Here is a 17,179-nt window from a genome sequence, read left to right as displayed (position 1 = left end):
GTATTTACGTACGATGGGCTGTTACGCAGCCAGGAAAAAGAACATGGCTGCTGCTCGCATGGAAAGATGTTTGAAAGCGATTTCTCAGTGAAAAAACCAAGTGGCACGGCAATATGTAAAATGTATGATCCCATTGCAAGAACAATATTAAGTATGAGTCGTACTTAAAAGTGTGGAAAAGTGTGAGGGATTTTCTTTCACTTTCTACACGACAATTTTCTAAAACGTACAAATTAGTGACAGGCATTTCTTTTGAAATCAGAAAAGTAATTAAGTACGGTTGAAGTTACTTAAAAGCAACACAGACTGGGGGCGCCTGGGTGGCTCAATCGGTTGAGTGTCTGACTCTCGATCTCGGCTCAGGTCACGATCTCATGGTCGTGAGACTGAGCCCCGAGTTGGTCTCTGTGCTGACAGTGTGGAGCCTCCTTGGGATTCTCTCTCTGTCTCTGTCTCTCTCTCTCTCCCTCTGCCCCTCCCCATCCTGTGCTCTCGCTCTCTTTTAAAAAATTAATTAAGTACGTCAGCAAATAGGTAAAAAATATTTTTAATTTTTTTTTTTTTACATTTATTTATTTTTGAGACAGAGAGAGACAGAGCATGAACGGGGGAGGGTCAGAGAGAGGGAGACACAGAATCTGAAACAGGATCCAGGCTCTGAGCCGTCAGCACAGAGCCCGACGTGGGGCTCGAACTCACGGACCGCGAGATCATGACCCGAGCCGAAGTCAGACGCTTAACCGACTGAGCCACCCAGGCGCCCCAGGTAAAAAATATTTTTTAAAAAAGCAACAAGAGACTGATTATGAGGACTCTGATAGCTATACAGGCTGGGAAGAATTTGGTGGAAAAGCAGAGAAAGCTTCACGAAGGAGGCGTTTGTTGTTTTGGTTTTTGGTTTTGGTTTTTGAAAAAAATGTTTTTAATGTTCATTTAATTTTTGAAAGAGAGAGAGAGACAGAGCGTGAGCACAGGAGAGGCAGGGAGAGAAGGAGACCCAGAATCCAAAGCAGACTCCAGGCTCCGAGCCGCCAGCACAGAGCCCGACGCGGGGCTCGAACCCACGAGCTGTGAGATCGTGACCTGAGCTGAAGTCCACCGCTCGAGCGACTGAGCCACCCAGGCGCCCCGGGAGGGGTTTGCTTCTAAGCTGGGCTTTCTGTGGAATGGGGAGAGAGCATCCATTTGTGACGGCTGCCATAATAAAATAGCATAGGCTTGGGGGGCTTAACAGCAGAAGACTGGAGACTGGAGTTCCCAGCTCAAGGCGTCCATCAGGGTTGGCTGCTTCTGAGGCCTCCCTCCAAGGCTGTAGACCAGGCTGGTAGAGGATTAGGGCCCACCTACAGGACCTGAGTTTACGTTATAATCCGCTCGTCGAAGAACCTAGCACCAGATAGGCTCACATTCCGAGGTACTAGGGGATAAGGCTCCGGCATATGAATCTAGGGGATCCAGGTCAGTACATAACAGGGGGGCCAGCCAAGAAGCCATGAGAGAGACTCACAGATGGTTTGTCCGTGGGAGACCCTGCTCTTGAACTTGTGGCCGAAGTAAGAGACCTTGCTCCTTGGAGAATGCAGTTCCAGGCTGGTGTGGGATAAGCACGTGATAAGGGGAAGGATGGGGAACCAGAGTAGGAAGCGGTCGGACTAAGAGCCACGGCTGTCCCGTGCCCTTTCTGTTAACAGAGCAGGCGACGTTCAGCTCTCCAGACGGGTCCCGGACGTAGGCCAGGGCCTCGGTGTCCCCGGACCAGGTTTGCCCTGGGCAAACCCACCAAACTCCAGTCCCTTTGCCTGATGGCTCAGAAACGCACAGGAAGGGGCCCCCGCTCCAGCCAGTACCCCAAAGGACACCTCTGGAATTCCAGTTCTGACCAGGAAATGACTTGACTTTCGTTTCCGTAAGGGAGACCAGCTAAGCGTTTCGGAATGAGGCCGGAGCCGTGCGTCTGCTGTCGAACCCTGGACGGCAGCGAGCACAGCCTTGCACGGTCCAGTCAGCCGCTGAGCGCCTCACAAAGCCGTCTCGTCTGCAGCTGACGAACATACTGCCGAATTCTGGAATTTGAGTCGTTTATAGGAAAAGCTGAGCCGTGAATGGAAGCTGCCATCACAACCAGCTCTTCAGGAAAATCAGATTCCTTTTAGATGACTTTTGATCGGAAGCTCTGCGCGGGCTGTATCCGTCTGCCGGGGCCGCATAACATAGTGTCAAAACTGGGCGATTGCTCGAATTCAACCCGCAACTTGGGCAGGACCCGTTTCAACTTATGGACGATTTCAGGGGCACGTAAAGTGCCCCAAGTCCCCATCTTAAGCCTTGGTGGTGATAGGCTGCTGTCCTCACGGCAGGACATTCCAGACCACTACTGGTCACCTGTGGCTCTTGATCCCTCGGGCAGAGCCAGTGTGAGCAAAGAGGTACTTCATTCTTCTAATCAGATTTAGAAGTCTTAGCCCAAGAAAAAGAGCGTGAAACGTCTCTTTAACGTATTTCTATACTGATGCCGTGTTGAAATGATAACGTTTTGGGTCTGTTGGGTTCCATAAAATCTCTTATTAAATTTTTTTTAATGTTGATTTATTTTAGAGAGAGAGAGAGAGACAGAGTGCAAGCGGGGTGGGGGAGGCAGAGAGAGAGGGAGACACAGAATCCCAAGCAGACTTCAGGCTCTGAGCCATCAGCACAGAGCCCCACGGAGGGCTCGAACCCACGAACCGTGGGATCGTGACCTGAGCTGAAGTCGGAGCTTAACCGACTGGGCCATCCAGGCGCCCTGTCTTACAAAAATATTTGTAGAATCTAAGAATTGCCTGCAATTGCCATTCCAGAGAAAAGCTAGAGACAGGAATGTATAGAGAAGGGGAGCGTGGGTCCAAGTGAGCGTGAGATACGATCCAGGTGGCAATACGCAGCTAGCAGGGACCTAGCACGTAGTAGGTGTTCAGTTAACATGCACTTCCCTTTTCCTTCCCAGTGGGTGCTGTGCTTGTGGGATATGTCTCCGGGCCAGTGATCAGGAAAGACTTGCTCAATAAATTGGCACATGAACTCGGTCTTCACTGGAGCACTGGGGGTTCTAGTCGAAGATTATGATGGCCATGGTGGCCAGCATGGGGCTAAGGCGTATTCTCCCAGCAGCCCTGTGAGTGGGCAGTGTGGTTGTCCCTGTTTACAAACGGAGGCACAGAGGCCCCAAGATGCGAGGTGTCTTGGCCAAGGTCACCTGGTGGTTGGCAGTGGAACGGGTTTTCGGTGGGGCTCCAGCAGGAGTGGGGGGTGGGGAGCCTCCCGCCCACTGTGACTGAGCTCTCCCTCCTCCTCCCCACGGAACATCCCAAGCTGACCTGAGACCTTCAAAAGTCTCAATTCTTTGTCATGCCCTGTGGATGCCTGCGGATCTGGGCGCATCTTTGGGAGCTGCCAGAAATGCCCCAACTGAGAAGGGGCCGTGAGGAGCCCCGCTGGGGTTCTCAACGCCTGTGAGGTCAGGCAGGCGACGGACATGAGGGAGAGAGGGTCCCGCCTCCAGGGCTGGCCAGCTGCCGCCGAGCGGGCATGTGTGTTTAAAATTTTGTGCGTGGGAAGGGAGTGGCGCCCTGGGAGACGTTAGCCGCGTCCCATGCTGGTGGGATGCTGCTGATGCACCTGCTGGGTGGACGAATGAGTGAATGGACAAATCAACCAATGAGCGCATGAATCGATGAACAAGCTGGTGAGCAGGGGAAAGAATGAATGAGCCAAAGAACAGTCAACCAACAAACGAATGCCCTTGAAGGTGTTCAAGAAGAGATCATTCAGAAGATAGGAGCTGCGAACCTTCCCCTAAACCTGTCCGCTCGCAGTGCGTGGCATCTCGGTCCCTCCAGGGGCTCAGGCCAAAGACCTTGGCTCCTCTGTCTCTCTCACACCCACACTCGACCGGCAGCAGGCGTTGAAATCTCCCTGAAGTAACACATCCCCAGTCTGCCCACTCTTCTGCCTTCCCAGCCACCGCGGAGTCCAGCCGTCATTATTGCTGGCCTGGACCAATGCAGTCACCTCCTCCCTCTTCTTGCCCGGGCCTTCCAGACTGTTCCCCCCGCCCCTGCAGCAGCTAGAGGGCGCTTGTGAGCAGCTGAGTCAGTTCTCCCCGCGGCCCCGTAAAGCCCCGCTCGTTCCGCACGGTCCCCACCCTGCCCTCAGCTCCTCCTTCTCTCCCCCTCATCTTCTCCACTCCAGCCATACTGGTTTCCTTATGCCATTCCCCAGATAGGTCAGGCAGGCAGATTTCTGCCTCCGGACCTTTGCACTTACTGTTTCCTCTGCCCACAAATACTAAGGGGGCTTAAACCAACGCCTTCACCTTGACCGCTTGGCTTGAATATGGCAGCCTGCCCCATGGTCCCTCCTGAGGCTCCCCAGCCCCTTACACTACTGTGCTTTTTCTTTTTGCCAAAGCACGTTGCACCTTCCATCACACTATTACTTTTTTTTTTTTTTTAATCATATTTGCTCTCTCTTTCTCCCCAAATGGAGATTAGTCCCAGGAAGGCAGGGCTCTGCTAACTAGAGTGTCCTAAACACCTGGAGTAGAGCCTGGCACACAGTAGATGCTCCACCAGTAAAAGTGTATGCAGGCAGATTCTTTGCTGCTCACGTCTAAAGTGAAGTGTCCACGGAAACTAAATGTCCTAGCCACACCTCTTCCTGGAGGCTCTCCAGGAGTTCTCCCTGCAGCGAGGGTCCTGAGCAGAAGCTCCTTCCTCATTCCCCCACCGTGGCATGACCCCCAGAGCCATCAGATGCGGCAGGAGAGGGAGACGCAGGAGGTTGGCATCATCAGTGGAGGGCCATCTGTCTCCCCGTGACATCCAGAGCTCTCGTTGGCCGTTTCTGATACTATTATCTTTGCCTTCCTGTAAGCTCCAGCTCTGGAACGCTACGTCCCTGGGTCATGGTGGATCCCCCCCGGGAGGCTAGACGGCTCGCCCGGGAGGCTGATGGATCCCCCGGCCGGATTCTGTGCCTGGGCCTCGCGGCGGTTGATTGCCTCCACAGGAACGCCCTGACCTTCTCCGTCCTCTCCTCGGCAGGGTCTCCCTTCGCCCGAGCCAGCATTAAAAGTGCCAAGCTGGAGAACTCGACTTTTTTTCACAAAAAGGAGAGGAGGATGCGTTTCTACATCCGCCGCATGGTCAAAACTCAGGCCTTCTACTGGACTGTGCTCAGTCTGGTAGCCCTCAACACTCTGTGTGTTGCTATTGTTCACTACAACCAGCCCGAGTGGCTCTCCGACTTCCTCTGTGAGTACCGCCCGGCCCCGCCCCTGCCCACTCCCGCTCCCTTCCTCCCGGCCCCGCCCCTGCCCACTCCCGCTCCCTTCCTCACACCCTTTCCCACTTGTGGCGCCGCGTGTTCCTTCCTTACCCCTTGTTGAGTCTGCCCTTTGATGTGGACGTGTTTGCAGCTGGCACCTCAACTGAGCCTTTGGGCCTGAGGGGCTGGAAGCTGGAATTCAGGCCACCAAATACTTCTGTGATTTTTTTTTTTAATTTTTTAATGTTTATTTATTCTTTGAGAGAGAGAGACGGGGAGAGAGAGAGAGAGAGAACAAGCAGGGGAGGGGAAGAGAGAGGGAGATCATAGGAATCCCAAGCGGGCTCCAGGCTCCGAGCTGTCAGCGCAGAGCCCAGTGCGGGGCCCGAACTCACAAACCGCAAGATCGTGACCTGAGCCGAAGTCGGATATTTAACTGAGCCACCCTGGTGCCCCTGTGATGCTTTTTAAAAGAGAGGCATAAGGGTGCTGGTGAAGGGGGCATTGGAAGAGAGACAGAAAGGGGTAGAGACCACAGGACAGCCAGATGGAGACAGAAACACACATGCAATTAACAGGTAATATCTCTGGGGATGTTAAAATGAGTGATTTGTGGTTGAGAGAGGGGGATGCTTTAGGGGCAGAGAGTGGCCCTTATGTTGCCCCCATTTTCTCTGCTTCTCCCCTCTTCTTTCAAACCTTCTTCTTCCTGCCCTCCCCCCCCCCCCCCCCCCGCCACTTTCCTCTCTAGCCCTTTATGACCTCCTTATATCCAGGATTCATTCCTAGAAGATCCGCCCCAACAACTATGAGAACATCTGGCTCCTTCAATGGCTACCAGGACCCTTAAGGCCTTGCCTTTCTGGGCCTATTCCAGGTTCCAGGAGTTAGCATGTGATACTATCAGAATTGATGGCCAGGAGGGGGTGAGGAGAAGCAGTGAGAGGTGGGGAGACCTCTGACCGGGATTTAAAAAATAAAGAGCTCTGAGAAATCAATAAGAGTAGCGTCCGGCGGTGGGGAAGGCAAGCGCACACCCTGGCTCTGGCCTGTGGGCCCCTAGGGAGGATTTCCCAACACCGTTTGCCTGCTGGCTGCCCTCCACCTGCAGCTACTGGCCTGTCTGACTTAGGTTCGTAGCTTCTTGCCCCGTCTGGCCTGGTTCGGGGTTGACCCAGACAGCCACTGGAGACAGTCGAGTCTTCAGCCTAGAGAGGCCTAGGAGCCTGGTCCAGGTCATTATTTCCTTGTAACCCTTATTGTTCTCCGTCACATTGGTTGACCCCTCAGGACACTCCCCAGGGGCCAGCTCTCCTTCTGAGAGCCCTGACCTAGTTCCAACCCTCGAAATTGAATTTGGTCCCCGTGGAGTCTTACAAATGAGGACTCTTCTTGTGTTAACCTCCTCTGGTAGTCTATTTTTAATCTCCCATATTCTCCACACTAATCACTTTGCTCTGTCTGTCCTGGTTCAGGAACAGAGAGTTGGGACTCCCCGTCCTGGGCTTCTGTGTCTGTAAAGGTCCTTTAGTTATCCCCATTTGAGGAAAAGGAGACACAGAGAGGTTAAGTGACTTGCCCAGGAACACACAGCTAGTAAGTGACAAAGCCAGGATTTGAACCCAGAATCCAAACTGTGACTAATGACAGATCCCTGCCCTGGGGTCACCAGATGACCTGGGTTCTCAGTGCCCGCTCTGCTCCTAACTCATCGTGTGACCCCAGACAAGTCACTACCGACAGCCAGACATCAGCGGAAAGCGTCTTCGTTTATAAAGCACCCTTTTATTTTATTTGCCACAAAGAAAGAAAGCAGGGCTACTATCTTAAACGAGGACATGTCGATTTTAAGATACACCCCAATTTCCCAGATGTCAAACTGAACAAAAGCGTGTGTCTTAGAATCCGTGAGGTGTGGTCGTTTCTCGGGGTCTCAGATTTCTCATCTGGAAATTGGGTTTATTGGGCCCTGAAAGTTCTTCCCGACCCTCCAGGGCTACAGACAATTCTCTCAGGTCTTGTGCATTGCCAGCAACCAGGTTGCCATGGTAACTAGGGGGCAGGTTTCCCAAAGTTGTTTCTGGTGGTTCTCGGAATGCACCAGAAGTTACAGCCAGATGTCCCTCGCTGATATGTTGGCCTGATGATCCCAGAGACCCTGGTTTCCCTCAGATCCTAGGAGCTCCCTGGAGTCCAAAACACTAAGGGGAAGAAGATCCGGTCAGGAATGAGTGTGAAGGACCTTGACGGTTCAAACCACCTCTTAAAAGAATGATAAAAGAAACACCCTTGACTTTCTTTTTTTTTTTTTTTTTTAATGTTTATTTATTTTTGAGGCGGGGAGGGGCAGAGAGAGAGGACAAGAGAATCCCAAGCAGTCTCTGCACTGCCCGCACCGAGCCCAACGCGGGGCTCGAACCCACGGATCGTGAGATCGTGACCTGAGCCAAAATCGAGAGTCAGACACTTAACCGATTGAGCAACCCAGGCGCCCCAACACCCCTGGCTCTCAGAATTACCTATGTGACCAAAACTGAAACTCTTGGAAGTTTGGCTCCTTTGTCTTCCTTTCTGTTTTCTTCCGCTCAGAAACCCTCCTTACCCCACCAAGAAAGCTCTCTCGGAAAAGGTCTTGAAATTAGCCATTTCTCTGCTGGTGCAAACAAATTCCCGTATGTTACCTCTCCCCAGGGCGTTTGGACTATCATGCTTTCTTACCAAAGAACAAAAGTGCTTTATCTTGTCCAAGACTTTTAGACATCAACAAGACAGGATTTTACCGGGGGCATCAGATAGGTTTTCCAAGTTGGGAGAAAGGCCGTATCTTAGATTGGTTGCCCCTGAATCTCCAACTAAGCCCCTGACACAAAGGTTACTAAAAGGACACCATTATGACTTCTACTTCAGTTTCTCCTTTGGAGCTCAGGCGTGTAAAACTGGACTTATCATAACTCTTAGATTATGGCATCCTGGGCTCATTGTTATTTTGTTAGTCGGGCAGTTCGTTCGTTCGTTCATTAGTTTTAAAACGTACTGGGGCGCCTGGGTGGCTCAGTCGGTTGAGCATCCGACTTCGTCTCAGGTCACGATCTCGCGGTCCGTGAGTTCGAGCCCCGCGTCGGGCTCTGGGCTGACAGCTCAGAGTCTGGAGCCTGTTTCGGATTCTGTGTCTCCCTCTCTGTCTCTGACCCTCCCCCATTCATGCTCTGTCTCTCTCTGTCTCAAGAATGAATAAAACGTTAAAAAAATTTTAAAAATAAAAAAATAAAATGTACTAAGCACACAGGAACCCACCAGCCAGCACAAAACCTGAGTCCTTGGCAAGGACCTGTGCCCAGCTCTTATCGTTGAACCAGAGCAAAAAAGTGCATGGTGGAGAGCCATGGAACTTTCCCCACTCCTTTTTAAGATCGGCCAGGGGTTGGTGGGTTGGAGGGTGGGGGACAATTGTTGTTCCTCACTTTAACAGAGGAGAAACTGAGGCCCGTGGAAAGGAAGCCTTGCATAATCTTTAGCCAAGGCCACCAACGACCCTCCTCTCTCCCTGCCTGCCAGGCCAGATGGATGGGGTTGTTATTAACAGGAAAGTCAGAGCTGCCTGGAACCACCCCCCCCCCCCCCCCCGCCACACACTCCACAAACCTAACTTCCTTTCCATTCTCCCTCCTCTCCCTTCTAGACTATGCAGAATTCATTTTCTTAGGACTCTTTATGTCCGAAATGTTTATAAAAATGTACGGGCTTGGGACGCGGCCTTACTTCCACTCTTCCTTCAACTGCTTTGACTGTGGGGTAAGTACTCTCGTTGATAGGAAGTTCAACTCTCCGGCTCTTGCCAAGAACGGCTGATGCCTGGGCACATCAGAAAGGGAACAGTAGGGTCACGTCTGGACGTGAGAGACGCAGCTGAATGCAGAAGGAATGAGAGGGCAATCCGAGATACCGGTGAGGACACAGAGGTTCCCAAACTTTTAGCCACTGCCAGCGAGAGGGAAACGTTCAGGCCCTCTTTCGTTTATAAAAGTTCCAAACCAAAGGACCCAATATCCTGTGGCAGCAAAATGGAGAAGTAAACTGTGGCACAGCCATATAATGGAATTCTCCACAGCAAGGAGAGGCGACCAGCCACAGACAGTGACAAAAATCAGCCCGTAGAGCAGGATTCCGCTCCGCTCACATAAGATGAAAAGGATAAAAACTAGACGAGTGTATGTTGGTTAAAGATGATGCTTGAGAACTTTAAAGGGGCAAGGACCTCAAAAACCGTCATGCTCAGTGAAAGAAGCCAGACCCAAAAGGTCACGTACTGCATAATTCCATTTCTGTGAAAGGTCCAGAATAGGCATATCCATAGAGACCAGAAGCAGGTTAGTGGCTGTGGGGAGGAGGAAGGAATGGGGGGTGACTGCTCGTGGGGAGACGGGGTCTCTTGGGGGAGCGATGAAAATGTCTCAGAACTGCATAGAGGTGACGCTGACCCAACATTGTGAACGCGCGAAATGCCGCCGGGTTGCATGCTTCAAGTGGTTACTTTGACGTTCTGTGGGTTTCACTTCGATTTCTGAAAAAATGCAAGGAAATGGTTATTGCAGTACCCAGGGGCCCCTCGAGGCTTCTGGGGGTGGAGACCCTCACCCTGCTTCCGTGTGGGGGCCTCCTGATTGGGTTCCCGTAAGGTTCGGGGCCAGGGCACGATTTCCAGGGCCCTGTGGACGCGAGACCAGGTTCTCTGCTCCAGGTTATCATCGGGAGCATCTTCGAGGTCATCTGGGCCGTCATAAAACCCGGCACATCCTTCGGAATCAGCGTGTTACGAGCCCTCAGGTTATTGCGTATTTTCAAAGTCACAAAGTAAGTCTCTGGAGCTCCACCGGCATCCCGGCAGGGGCGGGGATGGGGACCGGGGACGGGCGGGCTCAGCTGACCGGCCTGACCGCCCCTCCCCGACCCGGGCTCTGCTGGCAGGTACTGGGCATCACTCAGGAACCTGGTCGTCTCTCTTCTCAACTCCATGAAATCCATCATCAGCCTGTTGTTCCTCCTTTTCCTGTTCATCGTGGTCTTCGCCCTTTTGGGAATGCAACTCTTCGGCGGCCAGTAAGCGCTCGGCAGACTCCCTGACTTCCGCTTCCCCGGGGTCCCGTGCGGAGACAGAAGCGGGTCTGGTGCGTCCAGAGACCCAGGCTCGCCTCCATCCCGCAGACCGCCCCCCCCCCCTCGTGGCTCCGGGCGCCCAGTGCATTCACCCAGATGGGCGGGGTCCTGGGTACCAGTCAGGGTGTCCTTCTGGGGAACAGAGATGCTGGAGATGTTGCCCCGGAGACAGGATGCTGAGCTAAGCCCTCAGAGCACCCAGGGCAGGGCCAGCGTGAAATGCCTGTGTCCTCCCCGCAGGTTTAACTTCGATGAAGGGACTCCTCCTACCAATTTCGACACTTTTCCAGCAGCAATAATGACAGTGTTTCAGGTACGGTCTTCACCTGGCCCCCGTGGGCGGATACCTCTTAGGGCCAGAGACTAAAGCACCCATTCAGCATAGGAGGGGGGTTCCTCGAATCGCTCTTTCTCCGTTTTGCCTTGTCCCGCTGTTTTAAAATACAGGTTTTAGAATCATTCAGGTACGGTGAGGCCAGCAGATCTCCGTGAGATCGCACCCTCAATCAACAATGGTGGGTAAATGCCATTGGAAAGGCAGTCTGTTGTACTTGGAGATCCCAAGAGAGGAAGTCCACGGCAGGCCACGCAGGGCCACGAGGGGGAGGTCAGGAGGCAGAGAAGGGGGAACATGAGCACAAGCCTTTATTGTGGTTTCTGCAGGAAGGATCCCGCGAGGCAGGGTAAGCAGATTGAGAAATGGCTAGCTGGAGTGATTTCAGCGGGGCTCTGGGCGTGGGGGCCATCTCGGGTTAGCTGATGAGAAAGATCAGGGGACTGTGGGCCCCGAGTGTAAGAGCCCCATAGAGGAGGTGGTTGGTTTGCATTTGAAAAGTGTAGGGGCGCCTGGGTGGCTCAGTCGGTTGAGTGTCCGACTTCGGCTCAGGTCACGATCTCGCGGTCCGTGGGTTCGAGCCCCGCGTCGGGCTCTGGGCTGATGGCCCAGAGCCTGGAGCCTGCTTCCGATTCTGTGTCTCCCTCTCTCTCTGCTCCTCCCCCGTTCATGCTCTGTCTCTCTCTGTTTCAAAAAATAAATAAACGTTAAAAAAAAAATTAAAAAAAAAAAAGAAAAGTGCACACCACGGGCAAGTTGGCCATTATCTCTAGGAATTAGCTGGCCCTGACTCCCTCCAGGGTCAACAAACCCCCCACCCCCGCCAAGTCACAGCATCAGAATACAGAAAATAGGCATGGTTACCACACGCATCCTCCCTGGATTAGGAGATGCCCCCCTGATCCCACATTCCAAGGCAAAGAGACCCTGGGTGCTCTCCCCAAACCAACTGCTGTATCTGTGTGGGCACATGCCCTGAGGTTGGGGACTGACCTGGCTGGGACCACCAGAGCCTGGTGGGTTCTGTCTCTTTGGGGGTTGGGGGAGACAGGAAATCTATGGAAAATGTGATTTCACTTTCTCCTTCCCCGGGGAGGGCAGTTTCTAAAAGAGAACCCCTGGACAGGGGGTTAGAAAGGGAAACTAGCCATGAAGATTGTTGATGGTGGGTCTTGAGCACAGGGGTTCTTGTCTAAGGCGGGGGGGGGGGGGAGTCTGTCCCCCAAGGACACTTGGAAGTTCTAGAAACGTGGTTGGTTGTCACAGCCCTGGGGGAGTTACGCTACAGGCACCTGGTGGGTAGAGGGCAGGGCTGCTGCTCGATACCCCACAGTGCCCAGGACAGCCCCTTAACAGAGAATGACCCGGTCCCCAAATGTCAGCAGGCAGGGCCGAGGCTGAGAAACCCACATTAACGGGTTGACATTTTTGGAGTTGATTCACATTTACTTTATCCTTGTGGAAATATTACAGAGGAGGGAAGTTGGATTTTTTTTTTTTTTTTTTTTTTTTTTTTTTTTTTTTAGTGAGCGTGTGGGTGACGCACGCCTGTCCCCTCAGTCCATCCCATATGCATCAGGGAGACTGGTGTTTGCCAGCACCTGCCTCCCTGTGCCGGACACATTCTCCCATCACTGGCACCCGCCCTGCCCCCAGGCACAGCAGGCCAGAAGGACCAGTGAATATGCGGCTTAAGCACCAGAAATTTATTTCTCGTATATCTGGAGGCTGGAAGCCCATGAGCAAGGTGCCCGCGGGGTTGGTTCCTGGTTAGGACTCTCTTCCTGGTTTACAAATGGCCACCTTCCCACTGTGTCCTCACATGGCATGGAGATGGAGAGAGACAGAACAAGTTCTCTGGTGTCTCTTCTTACAAAGGCCCCAGTTCCCATGATGAGAGGCCCATCATCATGACCTCATCTAACCCTGATTACCCCCCATCCCCAGATACCGTCACATGAGGGTTTAGATCTTCAACGTACCGGGGCACCTGGGTGGCTCAGTCGGCTAAGTGTCCGACTTCGGCTGGGGTCCTGATCTCACAGTTGGTGAGTTCGGCTCAGGTCGTGATCTCACGGTCGGTGAGTTCGAGCCCCGCGTCGGGCTCTGTGCTGACAGCTCGGAGCCTGGAGCCCGCTTCGGATTCTGTGTCTCCCTCTCTCTCTGCCCCTCTCCTGCTCACGTTCAGTCTTTCTCTCTCTTTCGCTCTCAAAAACAAACATTAAAAAAAATATGTTTTAGAGCTCCAACCTATGAATTTAGGGGGGCACAGCTCCATCTGTAGTGAATCCCCTGGTCACACGAGGCAGGACAGAGTTAGGGAACGAGCTGTGACTCCCCCAGAGGCACCCTTCCCTGGAAGCCAGGCCGAGAGCCCCTCGGGGCAGGGGTGGCCCCTCCCACGCCCCGAGAGCCACCGCAGGCAGGCGCCAGCTCCGCAGCCAAGGCGTCTCCGCGGGGCCCGTGGCTGAGAGGGGTTGGCTGTGTGTTTCTCCGTCCCCTTTCAGATCCTGACGGGCGAAGACTGGAACGAGGTCATGTATGACGGTATCAAGTCTCAGGGGGGCGTGCAGGGCGGCATGGTCTTCTCCATCTACTTCATCGTGCTGACGCTCTTCGGGAACTGTATCCTCCGCGGGGCGGGGCAGGCGGGGGCGGGGCGGGGCAGGCGGGGGCGGGGCAGGCGGGGGCGGGGCAGGCGGGGGCGGGGCAGGCGGAGCAGCCGGGCGGCGAGGGAAGGTCCTCGAGGCCCGGGTACCCGGGGTCCGAGTGGTGGTGCTTTCCCTGACTCCAGCGCCTGCAGACACCCTCCTGAACGTGTTCTTAGCCATCGCGGTGGATAATTTGGCCAACGCCCAGGAGCTCACCAAGGTGGAGTTGGTGGGAGAATGCTTCTCCCTCGGGCAAAGTTACCGCCTGCTTGTGGCCGATCAGCACTGTGCTGGGCGTGGGGGTGGAGACAGGGTCCGAGCTTTCGCCCCGGAGGCCCTGTTCCCCGGGAGAAGGAGCCCCCTCCCCCTGAAACAGTCTGTCTCTGATCAAGAGGATTCCACAGCAAAGAAGGTGGGGGGGCGTAAGGCTGCGGGGCTGCCACAGGAAACAGATGGCAGGCTCCATCCGAGGGCCCATTTATAGGGAGCGGGGAGCGTCAAGGGACCTCTCCAAGGAATGGCGCAGCCCCCAGGCCAGCAGGCACTGTCGCCACCCCAGACCTGAAGGGATGGGACAGGTGGGAAAACCCACACAGGGGCCTGAGGCTCACCTCGCGGCCCCATGAGCTTGGGAGCTGGCCGGACGTCGCCCCCAAGTGACATCAGTAAAGAATTAGATGTTGCCGGTGCCGGGCATCGCTGTTCTCTCCCTTTTGCAGAAGGGGAAACTGAGGCTCAGAAAGGCAAAGTCACTGGCCCCAGATGGTATGATAATAGCAGCTACTATTCACAGCAGCACACTTTGCACGTCAGGTACTCGACACAGTTCTTGTTCTACAGTAAGTGCCCAATAAAGGGAGCAAAACTTCGTGTCAGATGCCTCTTAGAGCAGCCTTGAACTCCCTGGAACTCGGATGCGTCTCAGCTGGGCACAGAGGAGGCAACACTGCTTTCAGGAACACAGCTCACACCCTTGGGGGAGCCCACAAGCAGGGCTGCTGGGAATGGTTGTACAGGTTGCGCACTGCACAAAGGAAGCCGGCACCTTTTCTGCAATTTCAGAGGAGGGTGTTGGGAAACAGCCCCATCACATGAAGAGAACATGTGCAGAGTCTTCCTGTGAGCCCAGGAGGGCCAGGCCTGGGGCTTCCCTCCTCTTCATGGTCCCATCTCTAGTGCTTTGAGGTGTTCAGGACACGTTCATGGAACTGAACCGAACTGAGCGGACGTTGCCAAACCCTCCATCTGCTGGGCCTGGCAGGGGGGAGAGAGAGTTTCCCGGGCCCCGCTCTGACTGGCGGGGTGGGGGGGGAGGAGAAACGGAAGGCTCTGCTACCCCAAGCATACGGCCACGAGCCTGGTCACCATGGAGCTGGCTGGCTCCAGGGGCTAATCCAACCGTATGCTCATCCGAGTTCCAAGAGCCCGTCCTCAGGGGCTGTCACAGGGGAGAGGGTGCGCCGGGAGCGTGGGAGAAGGGGAGAGAGAAAGGCAAGATCATCTATTTAGTAGGGACATTCTCCTCCAGACCAACTTGTTTCCTTCATTTATCCTGCAGGTATTTCTTGGGCATTTCATGAGGCAGGTACCCTGCTAAGCCCCCGATGTGTTGGTCTTATTGAATCTTCTCAGAAACCCCCGGAATCAAGTTCTCTGAGCCCCCCTTTTACAGATTGTGTCTTTCAAAAAGCATTTCTTGAGCACCTCCCGTGAGCAGAGCCTGGTCTAAGAGCCAAGGATATGGCAGTGAACAAAAAGGCAGAAAGCCCTGCCCTCGCGGGGCTGACATTCGGGAGGGAGAGACAGACACAAAATCAGTGTCTCAGGGGGTGAGAAGTGCTCAGGTGGGAGAGCCGGGGAGAATGGAAATTTTAGGTGAGGATAGCGAGGCACCCAGAGGCGACGTTAACAGTAAGCGAAGGAGCTGGGATTTGAATCCACGTGGGTCCAGAACTTGTGCTCTGAACCACGTGTACTGTTGCTTAAGCCCGAGCGTGTTTGATACTCGCCCAGGAGCTTGTTGAAAATGCAGATTCCACGGGGCCCAGCCCGGGGTTTTTCGGGGCCGGTGGGGGGGGGGGACCTGGGAACCTGCATCTGCAATGCCACTGAGGCAGGTGGTCCAGGGACCCAGCTCTGAGAAACGCTGGGTGAGATGCCAGAAGGAAAGAAGGCCTTCTGAGAACGGGGTGGCGGGTCGGGGGCCCACCTCTGTGTGGTCACTGACAGAGCGTCCTGATCTGACCGTTTCCGAGGTGGTTAAGGTTGCTTCTGGCCCCAGAGATCGCAGTGCAGGGGGAGAGGCACCCTGCCACATAGCCCGACACTTCTTACTGGTGGGTTCATCTCTGGGCATTCCTTCCTCGTTGCTTTTCCTTTGCTTTTTCTTTGTGGGCTTTTCTGTTTTACGAACGAGGCCCTGCATGAAGGCTGAAGGAGGCTTTAAAGCCCCAAAACATCTTCTTCTGTGTTTGTAAAACATCTTCCACCCTCCTCCTCTCTGAACCTAACCGGCCGAGAATATAAGCTCCTCTCCCGATTCCCCTTCTGGAAGCTGTTGGCAGTGCACGGAATGGGCCAGGTTTTCTGCATGTGGGGGCTAGTCAGTGTTTTTAAAAAGTCTGGGTTCGGAGAGCTTAACCCAGAAGGTAGAGTGAGAGGGAGGTCTTCGCATTAATTTCCGGCTCGTTGAGACGGGGTGCAGAAAAGTCTCCATTGTGGGAAAGCAAGGGAGTCTCTTTCCCCTTTGGTTTTCTCCTGGCTGTGTCCTAAAACAGGATTAAGAACGAGCTGGAGACTGAGCCTGCACCTAGAGGGGATAGCAGTACACTTGACCGACACGGGGCACCTGTTCCGATCTGCGGGCCTTCGCTCAGCTCGGCTCGGGGCGGGGCGGGGGGGGGGGGGTGTCAACGCCCAGACCACACCTGCTTGTAAATATTTTCCCATGTTGGCCTTTGGTGGCAGTAGGGTCAGCAGTGAGGCCCCAAGACCTGGTTCATGTTTTGTGAACAGGGACCCCGTGTGTCTTTTAGGATGAACAAGAAGAAGAAGAGGCAGCCAACCAGAAGCTGGCCCTGCAGAAAGCCAAGGAGGTGGCAGAAGTGAGTCCCCTGTCAGCCGCCAACATGTCCATAGCTGTGTAAGTGCCCCGAACTCCAGAATGCTGTCCAGGGTCCTCACGTCTACACCCTCCCAGTCAAGAATTTGGGGGCAAGGACCCGTCCCTGACAGGGGTGAGCTTTAGGAAGAGGTGCTTCTGCTCTACTGCCCACTTGTACTCAACAGATAGTGAACAAGCGCCTCTTACGTGCCAGGTATTGTTCTAGCAAACTGGGGATATGGTATGAATAGGGGGTTAAGGGGCGTAGGGGGAGCCAGGGGTGGAGAGAGTTGGGACTTTAAATAAAGTTGCCGTGGAAGACCTGGCTGAGAAGGAGATAAGACCAGAAGGAGGTGAGGGAGGAGCCAGGCAGGGGGATCTTAGGGAAGATCATAGCAGGCAGCAGGAACAGTATACACAAAGGTCCTGGGGCAGGAATGTGTCTAGTGTGTTTAGGGAACATGAAGGAGGCCACTGTGACCGAAGTAGAGGGAGGGAGGGAGGAGAGTGGGAGGAAGTGAAGGCAGAGAGGTGATAAGCAGATCATGCAGGGTCACGGGTGGGCTGTGGACTTTTGATCTGAGTCAGATGGGGGCCATGGAGGGCTCTGGAGCACAGGAGGGGCAAGACCTG

General features: G+C 54.1%; 1 protein-coding gene across 1 annotated transcript in view; it reads left to right on the top strand.

The window, feature by feature from the left end:
- CACNA1A (calcium voltage-gated channel subunit alpha1 A) overlaps positions 1 to 17,179 on the top strand; it is a 121,460-nt gene that overhangs the window by 31,337 nt on the left and 72,944 nt on the right. Inside the window, 8 exon segments of the mRNA XM_042976796.1 lie at positions 5,082 to 5,291; positions 8,984 to 9,096; positions 10,043 to 10,155; positions 10,270 to 10,401; positions 10,699 to 10,771; positions 13,300 to 13,417; positions 13,596 to 13,663; positions 16,479 to 16,585. Of these exon segments, the coding sequence (XP_042832730.1) occupies positions 5,082 to 5,291; positions 8,984 to 9,096; positions 10,043 to 10,155; positions 10,270 to 10,401; positions 10,699 to 10,771; positions 13,300 to 13,417; positions 13,596 to 13,663; positions 16,479 to 16,585 (934 nt within the window).

This window comes from Panthera tigris, chromosome A2 (assembly GCF_018350195.1).
Source record: "Panthera tigris isolate Pti1 chromosome A2, P.tigris_Pti1_mat1.1, whole genome shotgun sequence".
Lineage (NCBI taxonomy): Eukaryota > Metazoa > Chordata > Mammalia > Carnivora > Felidae > Panthera > Panthera tigris.
Note: the sequence above shows the minus strand (reverse complement) of the source record. Positions and strands in the feature narration are given on the sequence as shown.